At 34.4% G+C, this 21711-nt stretch overlaps 1 protein-coding gene across 3 annotated transcripts in view; it reads left to right on the top strand.

Annotated features, from left to right (window-relative positions):
- The window catches only part of Orc3 (origin recognition complex subunit 3), a 55314-nt gene extending 34119 nt beyond the window's left edge, over window positions 1-21195 (top strand). Inside the window, exons 12-20 of one of the 3 annotated variants that reach the window (XM_026411407.2) lie at window positions 923-1039; window positions 1897-1976; window positions 9869-10002; window positions 12829-12908; window positions 13991-14091; window positions 17998-18139; window positions 18964-19080; window positions 19822-19901; window positions 20868-21195. In XM_026411407.2, coding sequence (XP_026267192.1) covers window positions 923-1039; window positions 1897-1976; window positions 9869-10002; window positions 12829-12908; window positions 13991-14091; window positions 17998-18139; window positions 18964-19080; window positions 19822-19901; window positions 20868-20973 — 957 coding nt within the window. In that variant the 3' untranslated portion in view covers window positions 20974-21195. The remainder of the gene's footprint in view (window positions 1-922; window positions 1040-1896; window positions 1977-9868; window positions 10003-12828; window positions 12909-13990; window positions 14092-17997; window positions 18140-18963; window positions 19081-19821; window positions 19902-20867) is intronic. The other 2 variants (XM_026411399.2, XM_026411393.2) reach the window with 2 other exon arrangements.
- The last annotated feature ends 516 nt before the right edge of the window (window positions 21196-21711 follow it).

Below are 21711 nucleotides of genomic sequence, written 5' to 3'. Positions count from 1 at the left end.
CACAATCAATTCTTTTTTTGACTTCTGAGAGAAGAAAAAAACTGAAGAGCATGCCACAGATCATAATCCTCTTAAGACAATGCTATAAAAGTAATTAAAGCCCCCAAAATGCTTGGAAGGATATAGTTTTTAAAAATCATTTCTGTGCTATTTCATAAGAAATCCCAACACTCCTCTCTCCCCCAATATTTATCATCCATAGGTTTCTTCAGATACTTTTCACCTTATTACACTTGCAGGATTCTAAAATTATAAAGCTTGTTTTTGGCCTTAGAATTCTTTCTCATTTTTCTTTTCTCAGTGATAAATTGAGAAAAACCAGTTTTGAAGATTCTTAGCACATCAGAAATTTATCAGAATCAGCTCTGGTGCTTCTTGTAGGTTTCCTTCTTCACCTCCAGACACACTCTGGAAGTGCTTGAGAAAATTATAAGCAGACCTTTGTCAATTGTTCATTATGTTGGTACTGTACTCTCTGGTAATGTCTTCACCCTTCCAAGCCAGTGAGATGAAAGACAAATGAACCTTCCCTCCCTGTAACATATAACAGGTGATTGACATATAGACAGGAATATGATAAGGTACTCTCTTTCACACTTGTAATTTGGAGGACCAAGATATTGTGGCAATGATAAAGACACCAGGAGATAACATTCCATTATCAATTCTCCTATGTATAAAATATCACCAGACTTAAGACTAAATAAAAAATGCCCAGCCTTTATCCTGAATTTAATATGTATTTCAAATTTTCATGAGTTGAGGAGGCTGATTTGTAGTTGTGACTCTTCTTGTTAATTTTCCAGAAATAAATAAATAAATAAACATTTATAGAAATATGTACATATATCCATGAAGTAGATTTTATTATTAGTTTATTTTTCTGCCTTAAATATTAATAATGTACTCTGTGATTTTTTAGGAGGAAACACAATCCTTACTAGAAAATCTGCATGTTTACCATACAAATTATTTTCTGGTTTTGAGATGTCTTCATAATTTCACCTCTTCCCTTCCAAAGTACCCACTGGGTCGACAGGTAATGGCTTTCACATTTGGAATCTATAAAATAGAAGTAACAGTGCTTTCTTGTTTTGATTCCTGTAGCATCCAGGCTTCAGAATTTGAAATGGATCTAATTCTTAAAATAAGAGCACAATCCACTCCGGTTGTACATAGTACTAGTAATTGAAACAGTGTTTGTTGTTTGTTCTATGGCCACAGCTAGAAACAGCCACATGAATCCCAGTGGTATTGTTTCCCCTACAATGTATTTGTGCTGAGGCATATAAATTTTCTTTGTTTTGCATTTCTTTTTCACCTCTACATACAGAGAGCTAATTTGCCACTCTTAGTGAACTGGAAAAAGGAATCTGAAAAATGCTTAATGGTTAACCTTGCATTGCACCAAGAATTAAGAGACAGTTCTGCACCTTGCAGAATTATGCTCAGCTAACTTTTGTATTATACCCTAAAGCTATAATCCATATATGGAGTAGATGTTAATGGAATAATTCCTAACTTTCAGATCCTTAACTTAAAGTTTTGGGAAACAAATACAAGTATATAAGAAAGACTTGTTTATGAGATGCTTTCAACCTCAGTGGGCCTTTTTTTCCCTCACATTTATCATTTTCTTACTGCCAGGTAACTAGTGGTATTAGCCAATCCTTATATTATATGTTCTTATTTTACTTTTATGAAAATTACATTCTTGAAGAGTCTGATCCATATAATAAATGCCAAGGTTGTTTTTCATCTAAAAAAATTAGCTTTTAATAACATAAATTTTGTGTGTGTGTGTGTGTGTTGGCTCTATATGTATGATTTTGCAAACTAGCAGAATATAACTTCTTGTATGACTTTTAGTTCCTCACAAATGTTGTTCACTTATAGATCAGAGAGTTGTACTGCACATGTTTAGAAAAGAACATATGGGATTCAGAGGAGTATGCATCAGCCTTGCAGCTGCTGAGGTAGGTTTTTTTTTATTGTTGTTGTTTTCTTTTTTTGTCTGCTTTAAGCCTGCCAGAAACACCTTCCTCCAGAACTCTGCCTGCCGAAAAGTTTCGTAAGTAGCCATATCTTGAATTTATGCTTATAGCTGTGGTGTTTTTAATCTAGTAACAATCCATTTTTTTCTGGCATATATTCTTGAATTCATGCTTATAGGTGATGGTGTTTTTAATGTAGCAACCATTCATTTCTTTGCTTGTTTTTGAGCTTTGATTTTTAAAGGAAAATCTGTGATTGTTTAGTCATATATTGACACTATGCAAGAAGAGCTTAAATGGGGATTATTTTAATTCAGTCAACCTAACATCATGGCAGGGAAAGTTAAGTCATGGAAGACAGCCATGGCCCTGACTTCATTGGGTAGAGAAATGGCATCATTGAATTGTATATACCCTGTGAAGGAGGTCACAAAGGCTGGCCTTGATTAGGAAGTAACAAGGAGTAAGGCTTTGATGCCTTTGCCTACCTAAACTGGCCCTATACACTTTAACATTGGATAATTACTTATCTAATATAATAAGATGTCCTAGTATTATTACCAGGTATCAAAAGATCACTTATCATCCCTGACAAATAAATCTTTTAAAGTTGTACTCATGGGCTGGGGATGTGGCTCAAGCGGTAGCGCGCTCGCCTGGCATGCGTGCGGCCCGGGTTCGATCCTCAGCACCACATACAAACAGAGATGTTGTGTCTGCCGAAAAATAAAAAATAAATAAATAAAAAGTAAGATGGACACAATATTAAAAAAAAAAAAAGGGGGCTGGGGATGTGGCTCAAGTGGTAGAGCGCTCACCTGGCATGCGTGCAGCCCGGGTTCAGTCCTCAGCATCACATACAAACAAAGATGTTGTGTCCACCGAAAACTAAAAACTAAATATTAAAATTCTCTCTCTCTCTCTTTAAAAAAAAAAAAAAAAAAAGTTGTACTCATATTTTCCTAGGCATGGTGGTGCTTGCATATAATCCCAGCAATTTGGGATGCTGAGGCAGGAAGATCACAGATTTGAGGCCAGGTTAGGCAACTTAGACCCTGTATCAAAATAAAAAATAAAGGGTAGAGTGCTTGCCTGGCATGCATGAGGCACTGGGTTCGATCCCCAGCACCACATAAAAATAAACAAATAAAATAAAGGTATTGTATTCATCTACAAGTAAAAAAATATATATTAAAAAAAATTAAAAAGGGTTGGGGTTGTAACTCAGTGATAAAGCATCCCTGGGTTCAGTCCACAATACTACAGGGAAAAAATTATACTCATCAGTATCATTGACTTTACTTCTTATATGTATGGTGACTTTTAGTTTTCCATAAAAGAATGATCACTTGGATAGTGAGAAAGGGAAATCAAATGTGACTAAGTTTCTGCACACAGTCTTGTAGTTTTCCTCAGTGGATATAAATGCTTATATGAAAATATTTTAAAATATAAAAACTGAATTTTTTTTTAAGTCCTCATTTCCTCTGGTCCACAGAAAAAAACAGATGGGCATAGTAGGAGGCAAATTCACACTTAAAGCACATTAAGTCCAAAAACTTAATATAAATATTAGTGCTTTAGCAGGTGCAGTGTTAAGATATGAAACTAATTTCATGCTATCTGGAAAAATAACTCCCCATGGAAACTTGATTGCTACTGAAAACCTATTTTTTATTCTATTTTTTAAAATCCCAATAAATGATTTCTATGTACTTATAAACTTGAACAAGAATATTTCTGAGATTTATTTTGCTTTATATTCAAGTAAACATGTCTATCTTAAATACCCAATTGGTTCTTGCTAGTTTTTTTGTTCTAATTTCATGATTAGTGATTTTCTTCCTTTTTTTATATAAATATGCTCAAACTCATAGATTCCTTTGTCAAGTAGGAAGTTGTTCCTTTGCTTTTGAACCTCCATAACACTGCTGATCTTGGTATAGTCAAGGATCAAGAATGACAATTCAAAAATAGGGTAAGCAAACATACATAACAATAGTAACCACCATTCATTGAAGGCTTGCGATGTGCCAGACACTGCATTAAGGCACTTTAGTTAATTTTCCCATCTAATATAGTTCCTCTTATGGTAGGTATGATTAGCCACACTTGACCCCTGATGCAGCTGAAGCACAGATAGGATTTATTGACTTGCCTGAGATCACTTAACTGTTGATGGGACCAAAATTCTAATACAGATCTGACTCTAAAGCTATTTATACCAGCTGCTGTTCTTTATCAAAATCTAAAATATAGGTTTGGGAATGTGAATAAAAGAAGAAACGTACATAGAAAATGAGATTTTAGTCATTTTCCTAAGCTCAGGTCAGAAACATGAGTGGTGAAAAGTGTAGGAATATAAAAAAGCATTGGGAATCAGAATAGCTGCTATAGGAAGAACAGACAAGAATCTGGACATTACTGAAGAGGAAAGAAATCTGGGAACCTCTAGAATGGAATTAGTCTTTTCTCTTTTGTACAGATTAGATGTGGACAAGAAGTCAAGGACATTTTTCAGTTTAGACATTCTACATAAGAATAATTTGAGTTTAGAAAGCCAAGCATTCTTACTCCCTATCTTCAAACTTAAATTCATAAGAGGAACTAAGATTAAAATCATCACTGAGTGTTGCTTTGGAAAAAAAACTTAGGTATTGTGTCCATCTACAAGTAAATATATATATATATATATATTTAAAAAATTAAAAAGTGTTGGGGATGTAATTCAGTGGTAAAGCTTCCCTGGGTTCAGTCCGCAGTATTGGAGGAAAAAAGTTATACTCATCAGTATCATTGACTTTACTTATATGTATGGTGACTTTTAGTCTTCCACAAAAGATAATGATTACTTGGATAGTGAGAAAGGGAAATCAAATGTGAATTAAGTTTTGCTAAGAAACGAAAATCTTATAAAATATTTTTAAATTTTTTTGTAAAAGTTACTGAAGATGGTATTTCTCATGAAAAATCCTTTTTCCCCCTGTGGAAACTGGCATGTTTCAATAACCACTGATCTACTTCATGAATATTTGATGGCCATAGGAGTATTTATAAGGAGACTGGAATGGTGATGGGCACCTGTAGTCTAGCTTATTATTCATATTTGACACAGGTCATCACTTCTTTCTTAATGACTTTTAGTACTCAGACCCTCTTTGTCTTTCTCCTGTCTCAGTGTAGGCTCCTTGTCAGTCTCTCTAGTGTTTTCTCTTCTCTCTGATATCCTAACATTACAGCACCTGAAGCTTAGTCATAAGCCCACAGCTCTCTTGTGAGCGCCAGACTGTTATGTTCATATACCATTTAATATCACCATTTGGATATCCAGTACACATTTCAAAGTTGACTTATTCAAAACTGAATTCCTCATCATCCCCTTGACACCTAGCATTTTTCTGCATCCTTCCAGTTCTTCAAGCTAAAGACATGGGCTCTGCCTTAAAAATTTATCAGGATCCAAACCTCCTCCTCTTTAACTGTTACCATCTTGTTTTAAGTTGTTATCATCTTTCACCTGGGTTATTACAGGAGCCTTCTATCTGGTTTTCCTGCTTCCCCATTTGCTTCTGTACAGGATTTTCCTCAAAACAGAAGGCAGAATAGTCCATTTAAAATATGGCTAGTAATATCATTCCATTTGTCAAAATCCTTCATTAACTCCCCATTTCACTCAGGGTAAAAGCCACAGTCTATACATTAACAATACATGATCTGCCAGCCACCCCCATTATTTAGTGGTTAAGGTTTGGTTTTTGTCATGGTAGTTATTTTGTTTTGCACCTAATGTTCTACCGTGGACATAGTGACAATGTTTCGTGATGCAGTATATAACATGGTCAGCAAGAGCGTGAATATCAAGCCAAATTGTCTGAGTTCAAATCCCAAGTTTGCCAGTTACTAGCCTTGGGACTCTGGACAAGTTACTTAAATTCTTTGTGCCTCTGTTTTCTCATCTCTAACGTGGGAATAATAATACTATTTCATAGTGAATTGTAAATATTATATGTGTGCATATAAGTGTTAGCCATCATCAGTGGTAACACAGATTGTTCTATCTCATTATTTATTATCTTTATATAATATCCTGTGTTTTAGAAGCATAACTTTTTTTTAACAGATACAGCATTTTTTATACCTTTATTTTATTTATGCATATTTAAGTGGTGCCGAGGATCAAACCCAGTGGCTTGCACATGCTAGGCAAGTGCTCTACCACTGAGTCACATACCCAGCCCCTAGAAGTGTAACTTTTAATTATTTCTTTTTTGGATATATATTTAGGTTGTTTTAAATTCCCATTACAAACAGTAATCACAGCATATATGTTTGTTTACACATTTGTATAATTTCCACAAAATGAATATATAGATATAGATTTCTGAGTCTAAAATACAAAGACTATTGTATCAGCATACACTAGTATGTCAGTGTGCTTTTTCCCTATATATATCTTGATCTCTTTGTGGATTTTTAGTATCTTCTATTGACCTATCTGTTCTTCAGTAAGGACCATCTGATTTTAATCACAGAAGCTTATACTTTTTGATATATTAACAACCCCAATACCTGCACTAAAGTACACAACACATTGTTCTTCTTTATCAAAAATGATTTTTTCCAGATAAATCTTATTGAACTTTTAAAATATACCCACCAGAATTTTGTTTCACACAATGGTAGAATGTAGATTGATTTGGAATGATTTGTATCTGATAATATTGAATATTAGAACTTAAACTGTTAATCGTTTATTCAGAGCTTTCATAACTTTATAGGTCTAAAACATTTTGCTATAGTGTACATTGCTGAATATTCCAATTTTTGTTGCTTTTTTTTTTTTTTAAGAAAACTGTAAAACTAAAAGAATTACAAGTTGGTTAACCAATATAAGAACAGTTTGCATTTTTTCAGCCCATCTTCATTTAAATGTCTGATTTTTTCACTACCTGCTTCTGGCATTTTAGTGGGCTCTAAGTCTGATACAGACTCCCCTCTTGACATCAAGATTATTTTTTTGTTTACTTCCAGTCTTTGGCTTAGACCGATCCTGGAGATCAGCTTCCAGGTCAGACTGCTGAACCTCAGGTTTTCCGTCATTTTTTCTCTCCTACCTGGTATAATATCCTGACTTTAAGTTTGTGGTTCCTATTATTGAGGTTGTTCATCACCATACTGCTGAGCAACCATAGGCTCAACTGGCTGAGAAGATTCATGTTCATCTCATCTTCCTTTAGATTTAGTTGATTATCTTACTTCTTCACTTATATTATTATATACATGGGTGAGTCTCAGTGAGAAGGAATGAAGTCTTCAGAAAGAATCAAGATATGACCTTCTTGGCACATTTCAGTTTTTGAGGCCATTTTGAATATGTTGTTTTTTCCATTACATAGTTTAATATATAGGTATTACTTATGTGTATATGGATGTTTACACACCCACACACGTTTATCTTTTTTCATCTACCCTTTTACTCTAATATTTTTATCATACTTAGATTTTATCACTGTACAGTTGGTCACATCATATGCAACTAATAAATTTCATCTTCCTTTTTATTGTTTGAACTACTTGCTTCTTTTAATTTACTATAGTAACTAGAGTCCAGAATGATGTTGAATAATAGAAATGAGAATATATATCTTTGTTGATTCTGTGTGTGTATAATTTTACTGGAAAAGATTTTAACTAATAACTCTTTGGGTTGATTAAATTATTATTTCTAATTAGCTTTAGATTAAATCTTGTTTTGTGTGAAACCAGTAGGTACTTGAAAAGGTATAAGATCTTCTAGTACTCTGGAAATAGTAAGAACATAATCTTAGTTGGGCAGGGTGGTGCACTCCTATAATTCCAGCTACTTGGGAGACAGAGGCCAGAGGATAGCAGATTTAAAGCCAGCCTGATTTACTTAGTAAGACCTTGTCTGAAAATTTAAAAGGTAGGATATATATAGTTCAGTGGTAGAGTACTTGTCTAGCATGTGCAAAGCACTGGATTCAATCCTTATTACCACGGAAGGAAGAAAAAAAGAACATAATCTTAGGCTAACAGTAAGAGGAGTAACAAATATCTGAATCTCAGAAAGTTTACATCTGAGGTAAAAGATCTGCCTCTTTCAGTCAAATGCACATTAGAAGTTATGACTACAAAAGTTTGCCTGTTTTCAAAATTATATGACATAATACCTTTTTTTGGTTTTGCATACTGAAGATTAATAATAGACTAGACTTGACCTTCCTCCATGTTCCTTTGTTTGTATCTCAAAGTGGAGGAGAAATGTGGCAGTGTATAGCTGGGAAGTTAATCCTCAATGTATTACTGATATAGATTAGACCGCCAGCATTACCTCATCTTCTGCTCCCCTCCAAGCAAGCCAGTGCCTTTGAATCCTTGGACACTGGAAATACTGACTTTGTCTATTAGAGTAAGGCTAAAGCTCAGGTATAATGGATTGTTCAAATGCTTTGAGTTAACTCTCTTAACAGTTTAATTTCATCTGACCAATAGAAAGCAAGAAACTTTAATTAATCTCTAGGGTAATCAAGAATGAAATGTCTTAGCCTATTTTTCTTTGACCTATTAGCTGTCTTTCATTCACAGATAAAAGATTATGCTTTAGATAATTGTTGTAGAAAGAAGAGAATATTTTATGCTGTTTCTTAACACTGTGGAAAATTTTTTGTCTACCCCTACCAGTTTCTGTAAACTTAAGTTTATTTTACAAAATGACCATATTCTGGATTTGACTGTGTCTTTATGGTTAATATTAGATCTTAATCTTAATAATTATAACCTTACATCATTTATATACTTGTGTAATGCAACCACTTAATAATTACTAGTATTGACCCTGGCTCCATTTGATGATGTTATTTGAGTACAGTCTTAATGGAGAAATCCTGTAAATGATGACTCTGAGAACAGGATCCTAATTTTAGATTATCTATATTTACTCTCCATTTCTTTTTTTATTATTATTATTTTTCTTTCTTTTTAAAATATTTTATAGTTGTTGATGGACTTTATTTCATTTATTCATATGTGGTGCTAAGAATTGGACCCAGTGCCTCACCCATGCTAGGCAATCACTCTACCACTGAGCCACAACCCCAACCCCTCACTCTCCATTTCTAACAAAGATTTGTTTAAAGTTCAGAGGATTTGCTGGCTGATGTTCGTAAAGTCCTTAGGAGATTAAAATATAGTTAAATGGTAATAATTAGAAAAATGATAGTGATACTTATATTTTTGGTCATTTGAAGCAAGCTTGCATTTAACAAGTCAGATCTTCAGTAGAAATTCTTGAATTCTACTGAATTCTTGTACATTCACATCAGAAAGAAAAGGAAACTTAACATAAAATGCCTTAAGTGTCGTAGTTGCCATACCGGATTCTTGAAATGCATATAAGTCTCCATCTAACATGCAAAATATGACAAGAAAACAAACCTAGGATCAGAGGTGTATAGTAAACTCACTCCGTATTACTAAATTCATACTACATTACAAATATAGTATGTGTCAAAGCTAGGTTGTGAACCCAGATCTCTGTATATTTTCAAAGCCAAGCATTATGATGAGAACTCTTCAAGAGTACTTCTGAATGTCACATGTGTTGAAGAAAATTGAAGCAAGAGATATAACTCAATGGTAGAGGGCTTGCGTAGCATGCACAAGGCCTTGGGTTGGATCCCCAGCTCTGCAAAAGCAAGCATTGAAGAAAATCTCTCCCCAAAAACGTCAGTAGCTACTAAGGAAGAACTTACACCATTTTCTTCTAAACAGAAACATTTAATATATAGAAAATATTTTTGAATTTTTTAAATTTTGCAGTTATATTACATTTTCTTTCACTGATTCTTTTCTAGGATGTTGGCAAAGGATGATCTGATGACCATACTTCAGAAATGTTTCAAGGTTTTTAAATCCTCTTCTGAAAAGCAGCTTGGCAGCACAGCAAAGAGAATAGAGGAGTTCCTGGCCCAGTTTCAGAGCCTCGATGGTGAGAGTATAATATCCTGCCAACTCTACTGGCTGTGATAGTCATTTAACCAAAAGGACATGGAAAACCCCTCCTGATATGCTGAGAGATGAAGAGATAAAATAGTTCTTGATCATTCAGTATACCAGGCCTGAGAATGTCACATCTTAACCAAATGCTTCCCTTCTAGATTTGGTTTAATCAATGAAGAGTATCAAACAGGCAGGAAAATTTTATTTTTCTTCACACACACAGTTTGGAGGACTTGTCTTTAAAAAAGCAACAAAAAGAAATGGAAAAGATTAGAGAGTAGCAGGGCATCACTATTGATGACTCCTTTTAGATGTTTTTTCTTAAACATTTCATCAAGTTCTTTATAGATTTCAAAAAGACTACATAAATCATTTGTAAGCCTGAAAAATTAATAGCTATGCACTGCTTTCACAGCAGTGAGGCTCATTAGTATGCTGATTACCAAATATGCATGGGGCTTGCTTTAATCGGATTTACAGAACCTTGAATCTTTCAGTCCTAAATGAACTGAGACAACCTGGCACTCCTCAGTATTGGAGGTTCAGAGTTTCTTTTATTTTGGTGACTGTGACATGATCATTTATATTTTCTGAATACTTGGGGTTCCTGACTATGTGTAGGTAGCTAGTCATGTTCTGTTCCCTAGTGCTTCAGGTCTTCTGTGTTCTAATAGGACCCACAGATTGATACTGATAAGTAACTTTTCCTGGGCTTTATCTTGCTTTATTTCTAGCACCAGCACATGATGCTAGGAAAAATATGGGTTATGTAACTTTTACTTTTCCCCTATTTAGGTGAAGTTTTTAATGAAATATGGGGAAGGAGGTAGTTTGGTATTTACAAGCACATAGAGATGGTATGGTGAAAATATCTTAATTGGAATATCCATTTTAATCCTTTATATGTTTCCCAAGTATTTCTTCTTGTTGAAAATCTTTTGGATTTAGGGCTGGGGGTGCTGAGGATATAGCCCAGTGGTAGATTGATTGCCTTATATGTGTGAGACCATGAGTTCAATTCCCAGTACTGGCAAGAAAAAATCTTTTAGGTTTAGAAAGCATTTTTTACAGAAAATCTTTCCATGTCTCCCTATAGCTCTAGTACAAAGCACCTGATGGGTGCTCAGTTCTAGAAGGTGAAAGCAAAAATTTCCCTGACTAGAGTGGCAGATATAGACAGAATGAGGAAGTTTTCCATGGGCATTAAAGGAATTCCTCCACATCCTATATTTCTCTCACCACCATAGCATAATCTGAACCACTTTTCAGATCATGGAAATTTTTAAGATCAAGAAGTTAAGAGAATTTAGTCAAATTGCAATCAAAACTGAAGTCCATGAAGACTTGTTTGAGGCTGCACAGCTACCTAGTGGCAGCACCCAGACTAAATAGCTCACTTCTCTTCACAGCCCAGCTTATTGTTTATTTTGGTTTGTTTTTTTCTCACCAATTCATAAATTTAATGCACAGAGAGGGGCTACCCTTAAGGACACAGACAGGGCAAAAAACCTAGAAGAATATAAGATAAATTAGGTAACTTTCAATCTAGTGAATAAATTCTGTGATATTCTAGCACTATATAAAGGAATGCAGTTTTTTCAAATGGGAAGTTTGAAGATTAAGATGATTAGAACCCTAAAGAATAAAGAATTTGCACCAGGTGCATTGATGCACACTTGTAATCCCAGTGGCTCAGGAAACTGAGACAGGTGGATCTCGAGTTCAAAGCCAGCCTTAGCAATGGAGAGGTACAAAGCAATTTAGTGAGACCCTGTCTCTAAATAAAATACAAAATTGGGCTGGACTTGTGGCTCAATTGTCAAGTGCCCAAGTTTAATCCCCAGGACCCCCCAAAATAAAAATAATTTTAAAAGAATAAAGAATTTTACAAGTTATAGCAAAACCACTCTCTTGAAGAAATGGCTTGATTTTTTAGTAATAAGTTAACATTAGTAACAAACTGTAATTTAAACTCCCCACATTAAATAAATAGAAATATTTGACTATATGCTATCTCTGGCTCCTTATCAGTTAGGGAGGGTTAAGTAGGGCAGAAAATTATATCAGCTCTATCTTTAAGACAGCTACATGCTAATAAAATGTAATAAAGAATTTAATAGATGTTTTAACCTAGTATCTTCCTTGAGCAAGGAATTATTTATAGCTAAAAGAAATTTCTTTCAGAATCATATATATTCTGTAGCTACATCCTTCTGTCGTAAGATTTGGGTCATGTGTCATGCAAGTGTCAGGTTCCCAAAATATACCCGCACTTGGAAGAAGGTATCAGAACTTCATGCTCTACAGGAGCAGTTGAACAATTACTGGTTAGTGGATTATTTCACAACTTTTGCATACTACCCTCTTTATACTCAATGTTATATTAAAAATAGTGAATCGGGTGGTTGAAAACCAGATTTGTCAGGTTGTAGATTATATTGTTTACAATCTTGATATAGTCAAAGGAAAATGGTTAAAGTTTGTATGATTTTTAACAAAGGTATTTATAATAGCACAAATATTTGAGACTTTCTGCTGTTGATTTGAGGGGAGTTTGGTTTCATTGCTTTGTTTTCATTATGGTAACACTTTAAATTCAGTAGCTAGGTTTTAAAAACCTCGCTACAGCATAAATTACGAAACATTTATTGACCTTCGGTTTCTGGCAGAAATATCATTTATATGATGGAACCTTGATCCCTTGCCACATTTGAAAAAAAGAAATGGGTGAAAATTTTACTTCCTTTGGATTAGTACAACTGTTCTCTTGTCTTGGATTTGCACTAATTGCTATATATTTGTTTTGTATTAAAAGCAGATGCCAAAGAGGAAGAAGATGCTTCTGGGTCACAGCCAAAGGGCCTTCAGAAGACAGATCTCTATCATCTTCAGAAGGTCAGATCTCTTTTTTTTTTTTCCTTTTAGCTGCATCATGTCATGTTCCCCTTTTTCACTTTGTGCTCTAGATTTGTCTGGATGTTTTTGTTTTCATTTTGAACCACAGCCAGGAACAATACAGACTTTGTGACTTACTTATAAATCAATCCTGTTTATCCTACTGCCATCCTCAAGTGCACTCTGCAATTTACTAGTCAACCAGGTGGAAACTGTTCCAATAGACTCAGAGAAACAGAATTAACTAGCAACAAGGGAAATGTAGAAGCATGGTTGCCCCCAACAAAAAAGAATCTGATTATTTATCTGGTGAATTTATTTTTCTGTTTGATCAAACTGAAAGATTCAAAAGAGCCTAACTCATTAGTTTTAGATATTTATTTTAGTTTTTTTTCATGCATATTCATAATATAGAACACAAATTGAGCTACAGTATGTCCAAAATATTCTTTTTTTAAAAAAGGTTGTTTGTTTGTTTAGTTGGAGGTAGATATAATACCTTTATTTTATTTATTTATATGTGGTGCTTCACATGTGCTGGCGAGTATTCTACTGCTGAGCCACAACCCCAGCCGCAACATATTGTTTTTCAGATAGTTCTAACTTTAGGATCTTGATTGTCAAAATGAAGAATTTTCTCTACCATGATACCAAGTTAGACAAATGTAGTATGAAGTTTCATTCTTCACAAGAAAACACATGGAATCTGTTCTGTTAGTATGGCTTTATGCAGGGTGATGGTAATGATAGTTCTCTTCTTCTTCATCTCTTCCTCCTTTTCTTTTTCCCTTTCTTCTTTGAACTAATGTGTTGTGAATAGTGAGCACTCTGCTACACAACTTACTAATAAAGTGAACTGCCCTTTCTTCTCTCCCTGAAAACCCACTTGATGTATATTTAAAGCAGTACATCTGAGAGGAGAGATTCTTGCTAGACCCTACAAATAAAAAAGTAACACCCATTTTGATCTGTACATCCTCCTTAAGCAAAGGGCATCCGCTATCTCCACCTGAGTAGCAGAGATCCCTCTGAAAAATTTTCTATCTCAGAATCACCATGAAAGGTATTCTTTCACCTTTTAGTCCTTATTGGAAATGAAGGAGTTGAGAAGAACAAGTAAGAAGCAAACCAGGTTTGAAGTACTCAGAGAAAAAGTTGTGAACTTCATTGACTGTCTGGTGAGGTGAGTCTCTAGCTATTTTTATGAGTCATGCTATTTTTTTAAATAATACTGGCATAATAGCTGTCCATCACCAATCCAGGATTTTTTTTCTCCTGGCCAGCTTAGAATTTTAATTTCAATTCCTTTTTTTTTGTTTGTTTGTTATTAAAATACTTAATCAAATGACTTAGCTTATTCTTTACTGTCTGTTCAAGAACACCAGTTTAAGTTTAATTTTTAGTTTATTAGGCCAGGTGGGAAGAGTCAGGGAGTTAGAAAGTGTTTTCCCCTTTCAAATAACAAAGTGTTTATATTACACTTCAGCATTGCTATACCTTTACTAGTACTGAATGTTGGATTTGGGCCAAACCCAGAAAACAAGCTGAGCAAACTAGCCATGCAGTTCCATTTTGTCTAATTCTAAAGACAGTGCAACTACAATCAGCATTAAATTCATGTTGAGGCATCTACTTAGTAAATGCAGAAGTCTACCAATCAACCATTTATTTTACAATGATTCCTTCTTGGAAAATCCAGATTATTCTGAATCATGGATTGCCCAGAAGCCAGCTTTATGGTTCATGCTTTAAAAAAAAAAAAAAAAAAGAAAAAGAAAAGAAAGAAAAAGGTATACAAAAGGAAATTATTTAATAGTTAAAAAGAAAACAATAATTATCAGTTTATTATTTTTTAATGGCAGTTCATACATTACTCACTAAACAGAAAAAAAGTACTGGAAAAAACAGCTGCTCGGTTATTGAAGACAGTGATTTTCTGACAGATAAACATGCTCTTCCAGAAAGTGATGTCTCCGTTTTCTAAGATCATGGGGCCAGAATCATTGTTTCTAGTTTATTGGGAAGAATTTATTAATGCTATGAAAGTGGCAAAATTATGACAAGCAGAAGGTTAAAGAGAAATGTGTCATATGAACTGTAATTCATTCTGCTGTCATATATAAAGACAAGAGAGAGAGAAATGTATCATAACAAAATGATGCACTCCAATATTGAACTGATGTACTGGTCAAGAATTTCATTTTAGAACTGATAGAAGTAACTGCCCTATGAGGTTTTCTGTTCTTATAGTTTCTATCCCCAAGCTCTTGACTCTTCCCTTTCGCCAAGTTGTGACTAAGAATTTTTCCATGTGATTTAGAATCATCTGTAAGCCAGACATCAGTTTCCTGAGTTCTTACAAGTTCCAAATCGTAGGCTGTGAAGTAAAACCATCCATTCCCCCTTTCATGATCTTTGACCTAATATGCCTGACTTTTTAATGTTTCTGAACAGTTATTGAAATAATGCTGAGCATGATTGAAATGTGTTCTGTTGTGAAACTACAAAATATTCTATAAGAATTTATTATCTTTACTAAGATTTTCTATCATAAAAAGAGATTAGGATTGTAAACTAAAAGGAAGTGAGGAATCATATATCAGCTAAAGCCCAGAGAAAGGTATGGTTACCTGTGTCACATAGTCCTAATCTCCTGACATCTGCCAAAAGGCCCTCCCCATTTGTGCACATTGCCTTGAAGGAGAACACTACAGATGTTTGAATAGAGTTTGGAGTTCTGGAGAATATAAGCCATTGACTTAAGGAGATGGTAGGTTCACAGTAGATCAGGAACATCTCTTGGCAAAAATACTGACAGATCTGAGATTAAGTTGCCAAATGCAAAGAATTAAGAAAAAAAAGCTGCCACTTTTTAAGTTGCTATTTTCACCAAAATCAAGCTTTGACTTTATAGCCCTTGTTGATAAAAATCTTAACAGTTCCCTCAGAGGTATCTCTTTGAGGAAAGGTCTAACATTTGTTGTAAACTCTGACCTAAATCCAGATGAACATCACAAAGTACTCTGGTGCCAGATTCATTGCTTCTTTCTTATCAAATCAGTTGCCCAAGCAATGGCATTTTTATGCCAATCCCCAGGTATACAATTGGACAAAAATTCCTGTGTATGGTGCTGGTGTATTACTATTATTCAATGAATGTAACCTAGTGGAAACAAAATAAAGCAGATACTTTATTTTCCTTTTGATGGAGATTCTTTGAGAATCTCGAAAAGGTGTTTTGACTTGGTATTTGTCTGAGTTTTTAAACATTACTTGAAGACAGGAAAAGGAATGGAAATACAAATGTAAGACAGTAATTTGAGTTTCTATAATTATCTCTATCCAATTGCCTTGTTAAATATCCAGTCTTTATTACTTAGCAGAACTTCAGCAAGGTCTTTTAGTGATAGCCATGATAATGTTTGGGAATAACTGTATGAAATTGGTATAGGAAGAGTTTATATGGCCAGTAATTACAAATTGGTAACTAGCCATCCAAGGAGGCAGTCAGCATCACAGAAGTCATTTTCTCAGCGAATTTAACTCAGTCTTGAGTAATTGAGATAGTAAAAATGTTAGTCTTTAGTGAGGATCAAGTCAAAATCATACTCTTTGCAAATGGGTTTTGTTCCAGTGGACTCTGGAGAAGGAACAGCACCTAGAAATGGAATGAGTAGGTCAGGAGCTCTTGATAAAGGAGGAGAGAGATGGTGAGGAATGATGTGCATGTTGAATGTCCTTTTGCTTCCTATCTTTTTTCAAAACCACTGATCTAACCAGAGTAGAGCAAGTATAGAAGGCTTTTCTAGGAAGTGTGGTAACTTTTCCAAAAGGAGGACAGAAAGTTAGGAAGAAGAGAAATTATTTCATTATTCCAGGAGAGGAGAAATAACATCTCCTGTGGCTGAACTAGGGTAGCTGCTTGATTTGCTCTGCCTACACTAATTGGAAAAGAGCTGACACAGTCTGTAATGTGGCTAACAGACTTTAAGCTCAGGACTGAATTAAGCCCTGGGAATCTTCATTATGAAGGCATGTGAGTTAACTAATCTAGTTTGTAACTTATTACTGTTTTCGATTGTGTATGCCAAACCTCCATTCCAGTTCACTACTCTCCAGGCCACCTAAGAATAATGTTACTGTCATGTCACAGACCAGCTGATAGGCTCATACTTTTTGGGGGAGAGGTACCAGGGCCGGGTATTAAACTCAGGGGCATTTGATCACTGAGCCACATGCCCGGCCCTATTTTGTATTTTATTTTGAGACAGATTCTCACTGAGTTGCTTAGCACCTCACTTTTGCTGAGGCTGGCTTTGAACTTGAGATCCTCTTGCCTCAGCATCCTGAGCCACTGGGATTACAGGTTTGCACCATTGTGTCTGGCCTAGGCTCATACATTCAAAGTAAACCTTTTAATGCCTTATTTTTAAAGTTTAGATTTTATTAAAATTGATTTTCCATATAGCTTGTAAGTGAAAAATTAAAGAATTCTGAGATAATGTGGCTTTTTTAACAATTGATATCTTATTGAAGTTTTTTAACACACTGAAACTAAAATTTTAGCAGCCTTTACTGATGCTAAAGTAAAAACTAATCATAGTATATTTACAGTAACTCTTTCCTTAAAAGATATCAACTAAAATATTTTTTGTGATCCAAAATGAATTTCCTCAAATTAATTCCAGGCTTGAGGCTTTGTATAACATTGCCAAAAAAGCCAAATGCTTGCTGTGTTAGAGAATGGATACCTCAGTTTTCTGAATAATTTTTAATTTAAGAAATTTGTTAATATTTTAAGAAATTCCACTTTAAAGTGAGAAGAAATGTAATATATGCTCATTTGTTTCTGAAGATTTAATTCAGAACTGAGATATGTAGTTTCTTGTACTGTAAACAATCTAGAAGTAGTGTTTAAAAGTATTATATGGATTTTTGCCCTGGATCCAATACTTGAATTTTGTTTCTTTTGCTGTTGATTTTGCTTTTTAATAAATTGTTCAGTCCCTTCATAGAGGATTGACAAAACTGTTATTAAAAATAAACCTATGCTAACCTAAAAGCTGATAACCTGACTGGAATGTTTCAGAGAATACCTTCTGCCTCCTGAGACTCAGCCTCTGCACGAGGTGGTGTACTTCAGTGCTGCCCACACTCTTCGTGAGCACTTAAATGCTGCTCCACGTATCGCCCTCCACACTGCACTGAATGATCCTTATTTTTATATAAAGGTAAGAAGCAGATTCTGATCTCTCACAGCTGAGCTTAGGCCAAGGCTTCATTGCCACAAAAATATTGCAAGTTTTCAGTTCTGTTTTAATGAGCAGAGAATAAGAAGCTCAGGGTTGGTGGTAGTAGAAAGCTTGGATAATTTCATATTTAAAGAACAATAATAATCAATTATTTTTGATACATAAATCACAAATGTAAAACTTACAAAGTTTATCTTCTTTGCTAGTAGTAGCTCACAAAAGAAAAGTATTATTTCAGTAGCATTTGGGAAGGTAGGCTATCCTGTGCAGCTCATGTATGTGAGACTTTGTTTCTTAATAAAGAACCATAATTTCAAATATGTTGAAAAAACAGGTGGTTTCTACAGAATGATATGCATTGTTGAGAACTGTCTTTTGAGAGATGACTTATATCCGTAGTAGTGAAATGTTGATATTTATTAATATAATGTAAAAATTGCTAGAATTAAGCTAATTGCAAATATTGAGAGTCATTTTAATAAATATTCCCAGAGTTCTTTAAACTTTATACAGTTAGAAATGCACTGTGGTCTTGAAAAATAACTTAAGATTAAAGTAAAAAATGTGCTTGTACTCATCCTGGGACTGTTTCTCTAGTAACTAGGAGTTGGAGGTATTAGACCAAGACCTGAACCTAAATAAGAACTAGCTAACAATTATTGAAGAGTTCATTCACTAAATAAAGAAAACCAAGATTCTACTTACTAATTTACTGAATTTAAGTTAGGAGGAGTTTACTAGTAATCAGATTTTGTTATTTATCCTTTCTTAAAGGCGGTTACCTTACTTCACTTATTTTTTAGAATGAAGCTCTGAAAAGTGAAGAAGGCTGCATTCCAAATATTGCCCCTGATATCTGCATAGCTTATAAACTGCACCTGGAGTGTAGCAGGCTAATCAACCTTGTGGACTGGTCAGAGGTAGGTCAGAGAGAAAAGAGAAACCTGTATATAGAATATATAGAATATTTTTATACTTTCAAGCTCATCTTTTACCTTTTTTAATGCCTTGGTTTTTTTTGGAAAGCATAAATTGCCTCATACTTCAAAAGTTCTTTAGGAAATAGCCGATCAGCAATCCTCACTCCAAATCTCCTGCTCTCTGATCCTTCATTCTTCAAATGAAGCCAATTCTATATTCATGCCAGGTCAAAATAAGTATGTGATCTAACCTTAGTACTTAGCATTTAAGCAAAGCTAAGCAGTTAGGTCAGTTCTATGGTATTCCACAAAATATAGTATTAAACTAGCATTTCCTTACTTTCATGAAAAAAAATTGGAATGATTGTGCAATAGATTTAGCAATCAGGAAATATAAGGAATACTTGGCGGGGTTGAGAAGAGGATACAGGATTCTGCCTTTTAACATTAATTTGCTTTGTTTCTTGTTTTGCTTTGCCTACTTCTTAGTTCTCAGAAACAAAATTATTAAGGAGTCATTACCTTGTACTCTTTTAATGTATAACTGATTTAAAATGATCATGGAGTATAATTCTGAAAATCTGAAATTTGGTTTAAAGAAAAAAGAAATGTGCTAGCTATTAGCAGCAGCAACAGTATTATTAAGCCTGGCTTAATTATAGTACCATCAAAGGAAGTGTAGTAAAAGATATTTGGCAACTGTGGAGATTTTTATTTTCTTCTGTCTTATGTACTCAAAAGGCTTTTGCAACAGTTGTGACAGCTGCTGAAAAGATGGAATCAAATTCTGCAACTACAGAAGAGATGAATGAAATTATCCAGTATCCTTTTAAAATCAATTCCACAATGTCCAGCTACAGAGTGTAAGTTCATAGTTTCTCAGGCTTAGAGGTAAAACATGAGTTTAGCATGCAAGAGGACAAGAGTTTAATCCCCAGCCTCAAAAAATAAAGTTTAGTTTCTCCAGGTCTATATTGTAGATTCATAAGGACATGTTAATATTAACCATACCATTCTAATAATAACTTAAATTTGTAAATATTCTGAATTTAATCTACAATGAGGTCAAACCCATATTATTTGGTGTCAAATTTATGTTATTTCAAAGTTTACCAAAAAAAGAAACCATAATTATTGAATTTTAAGAGAGAATTTTTTTAATATTTTTTAGTTTTTTAGTGGACACAACATCTTTATTTTATTTTTATGTAGTGCTGAGGATCGAACCCAGCGCCCCACGCATGCTAGGCAAGCGTGCTACCGCTTGAGCCTCATCCCCAGCCCCAATGAATTTTCTACTTTTCTATTGTACTTTTAGAAGTTGTGGGGAGTAGCAATTTTTTTTTTTGGGGGGGGGGGGTACCAGGGACTGAACTCAGGGGCACTCATCCACTGAGCCATATCCCCAGCCCTATTTTGTATTTTTATTAGAGACAGGGTCTCACTGAGCCGCTTAGTGCCTTGCTGTTGCTGAGGCTGACTTTGAACTTGTGATCCTCCTGTCTCAGCCTCCTGAGCCACTGGGATTACAGGTGTGCGCCACCGCACCCTGGAGTAAGTAGCAATTTTTATACTATGTGAAAAATTAGATTTGGGTGCTTTCCATTAATGTCTTATTGACAATAGATTGTAATTACATGTAATGTTTTCCAGTAAGATTTATAGTGTAATTTAGGAAGAATGTTTTTCAGCTATGTATTAGTTTGCAAACTAATATTTTAACATTGAAATTTTAACCTTTTTGTCAAAAATAGAACATGGCCAATTTCCTTAGCTAGAATTTGCAGTGCTCGGTTTATTAGAGCTGTTTCTGAACTAGAACTTTTAGGATTTATAAAACCTACCAAACAGAAGACTGACCATGTAGCAAGGCTAACATGGGGAGGCTGTTAGAATGCTAATGAATGAAGCCAGTTGTATCGTGTACCTTAAGGGAAGAAGGAGACTACTAGTCATATTTACATGCCATTAGAGACAATGTGTAGCCCTCCCTTTTGGTGTTTAACCAGAAAGTAGAATTTTAATCTCAAGCAGGTTTATATCAAAGAATCTTTGTAATATTTTAGAATCTAACAAATAAACATGCTTGCATTATAACTAAAACCTCTCATGAATTATTATTGTACAAAATCACTAAACCAAATCATTCTTGGACTTATGCTGTCTAAATAGAATAAATTTCTTTATCCAGTAATGTAAAGTATTTGTAATTGGTATACATTACAAATGTACCTTGTTCCTCTATTTCTTGCATTGGCTTTCCTCACTGGTATATTGTACAGTAAGTCATAACATAAATATCCTGCAAGTTTGTTTCTTATCTTTAGAAAGACCATTCATTACCATAGTAGCATTGATCAGGATAGTATCTTACTGTCTTCACCTCAGGTGCCAAAACTTTTTCAGCAAAATGTAAACACTTATGCATAGGTATAACAGTACTGTCAACTTGAAAGTTACGAACTTGTGATATACAAAGTGTAAACTAAAAAAAAAAAAAAAAAAAATACTTATCAAAATCCTGGAAGCAGGGCATGAAGCAGATTCTCCAACAAATGGACATGATGAAGATAATCAAGATTGAGTTTCTATGATTTATCTTTAAGCAATAACTAACCCAGGCTTTTTCTG

This window comes from Urocitellus parryii, chromosome 8 (assembly GCF_045843805.1).
Source record: "Urocitellus parryii isolate mUroPar1 chromosome 8, mUroPar1.hap1, whole genome shotgun sequence".
In the NCBI taxonomy this organism is placed as follows: Eukaryota; Metazoa; Chordata; class Mammalia; order Rodentia; family Sciuridae; genus Urocitellus; species Urocitellus parryii.
This window is presented reverse-complemented; position numbering and strand designations above follow the sequence as displayed.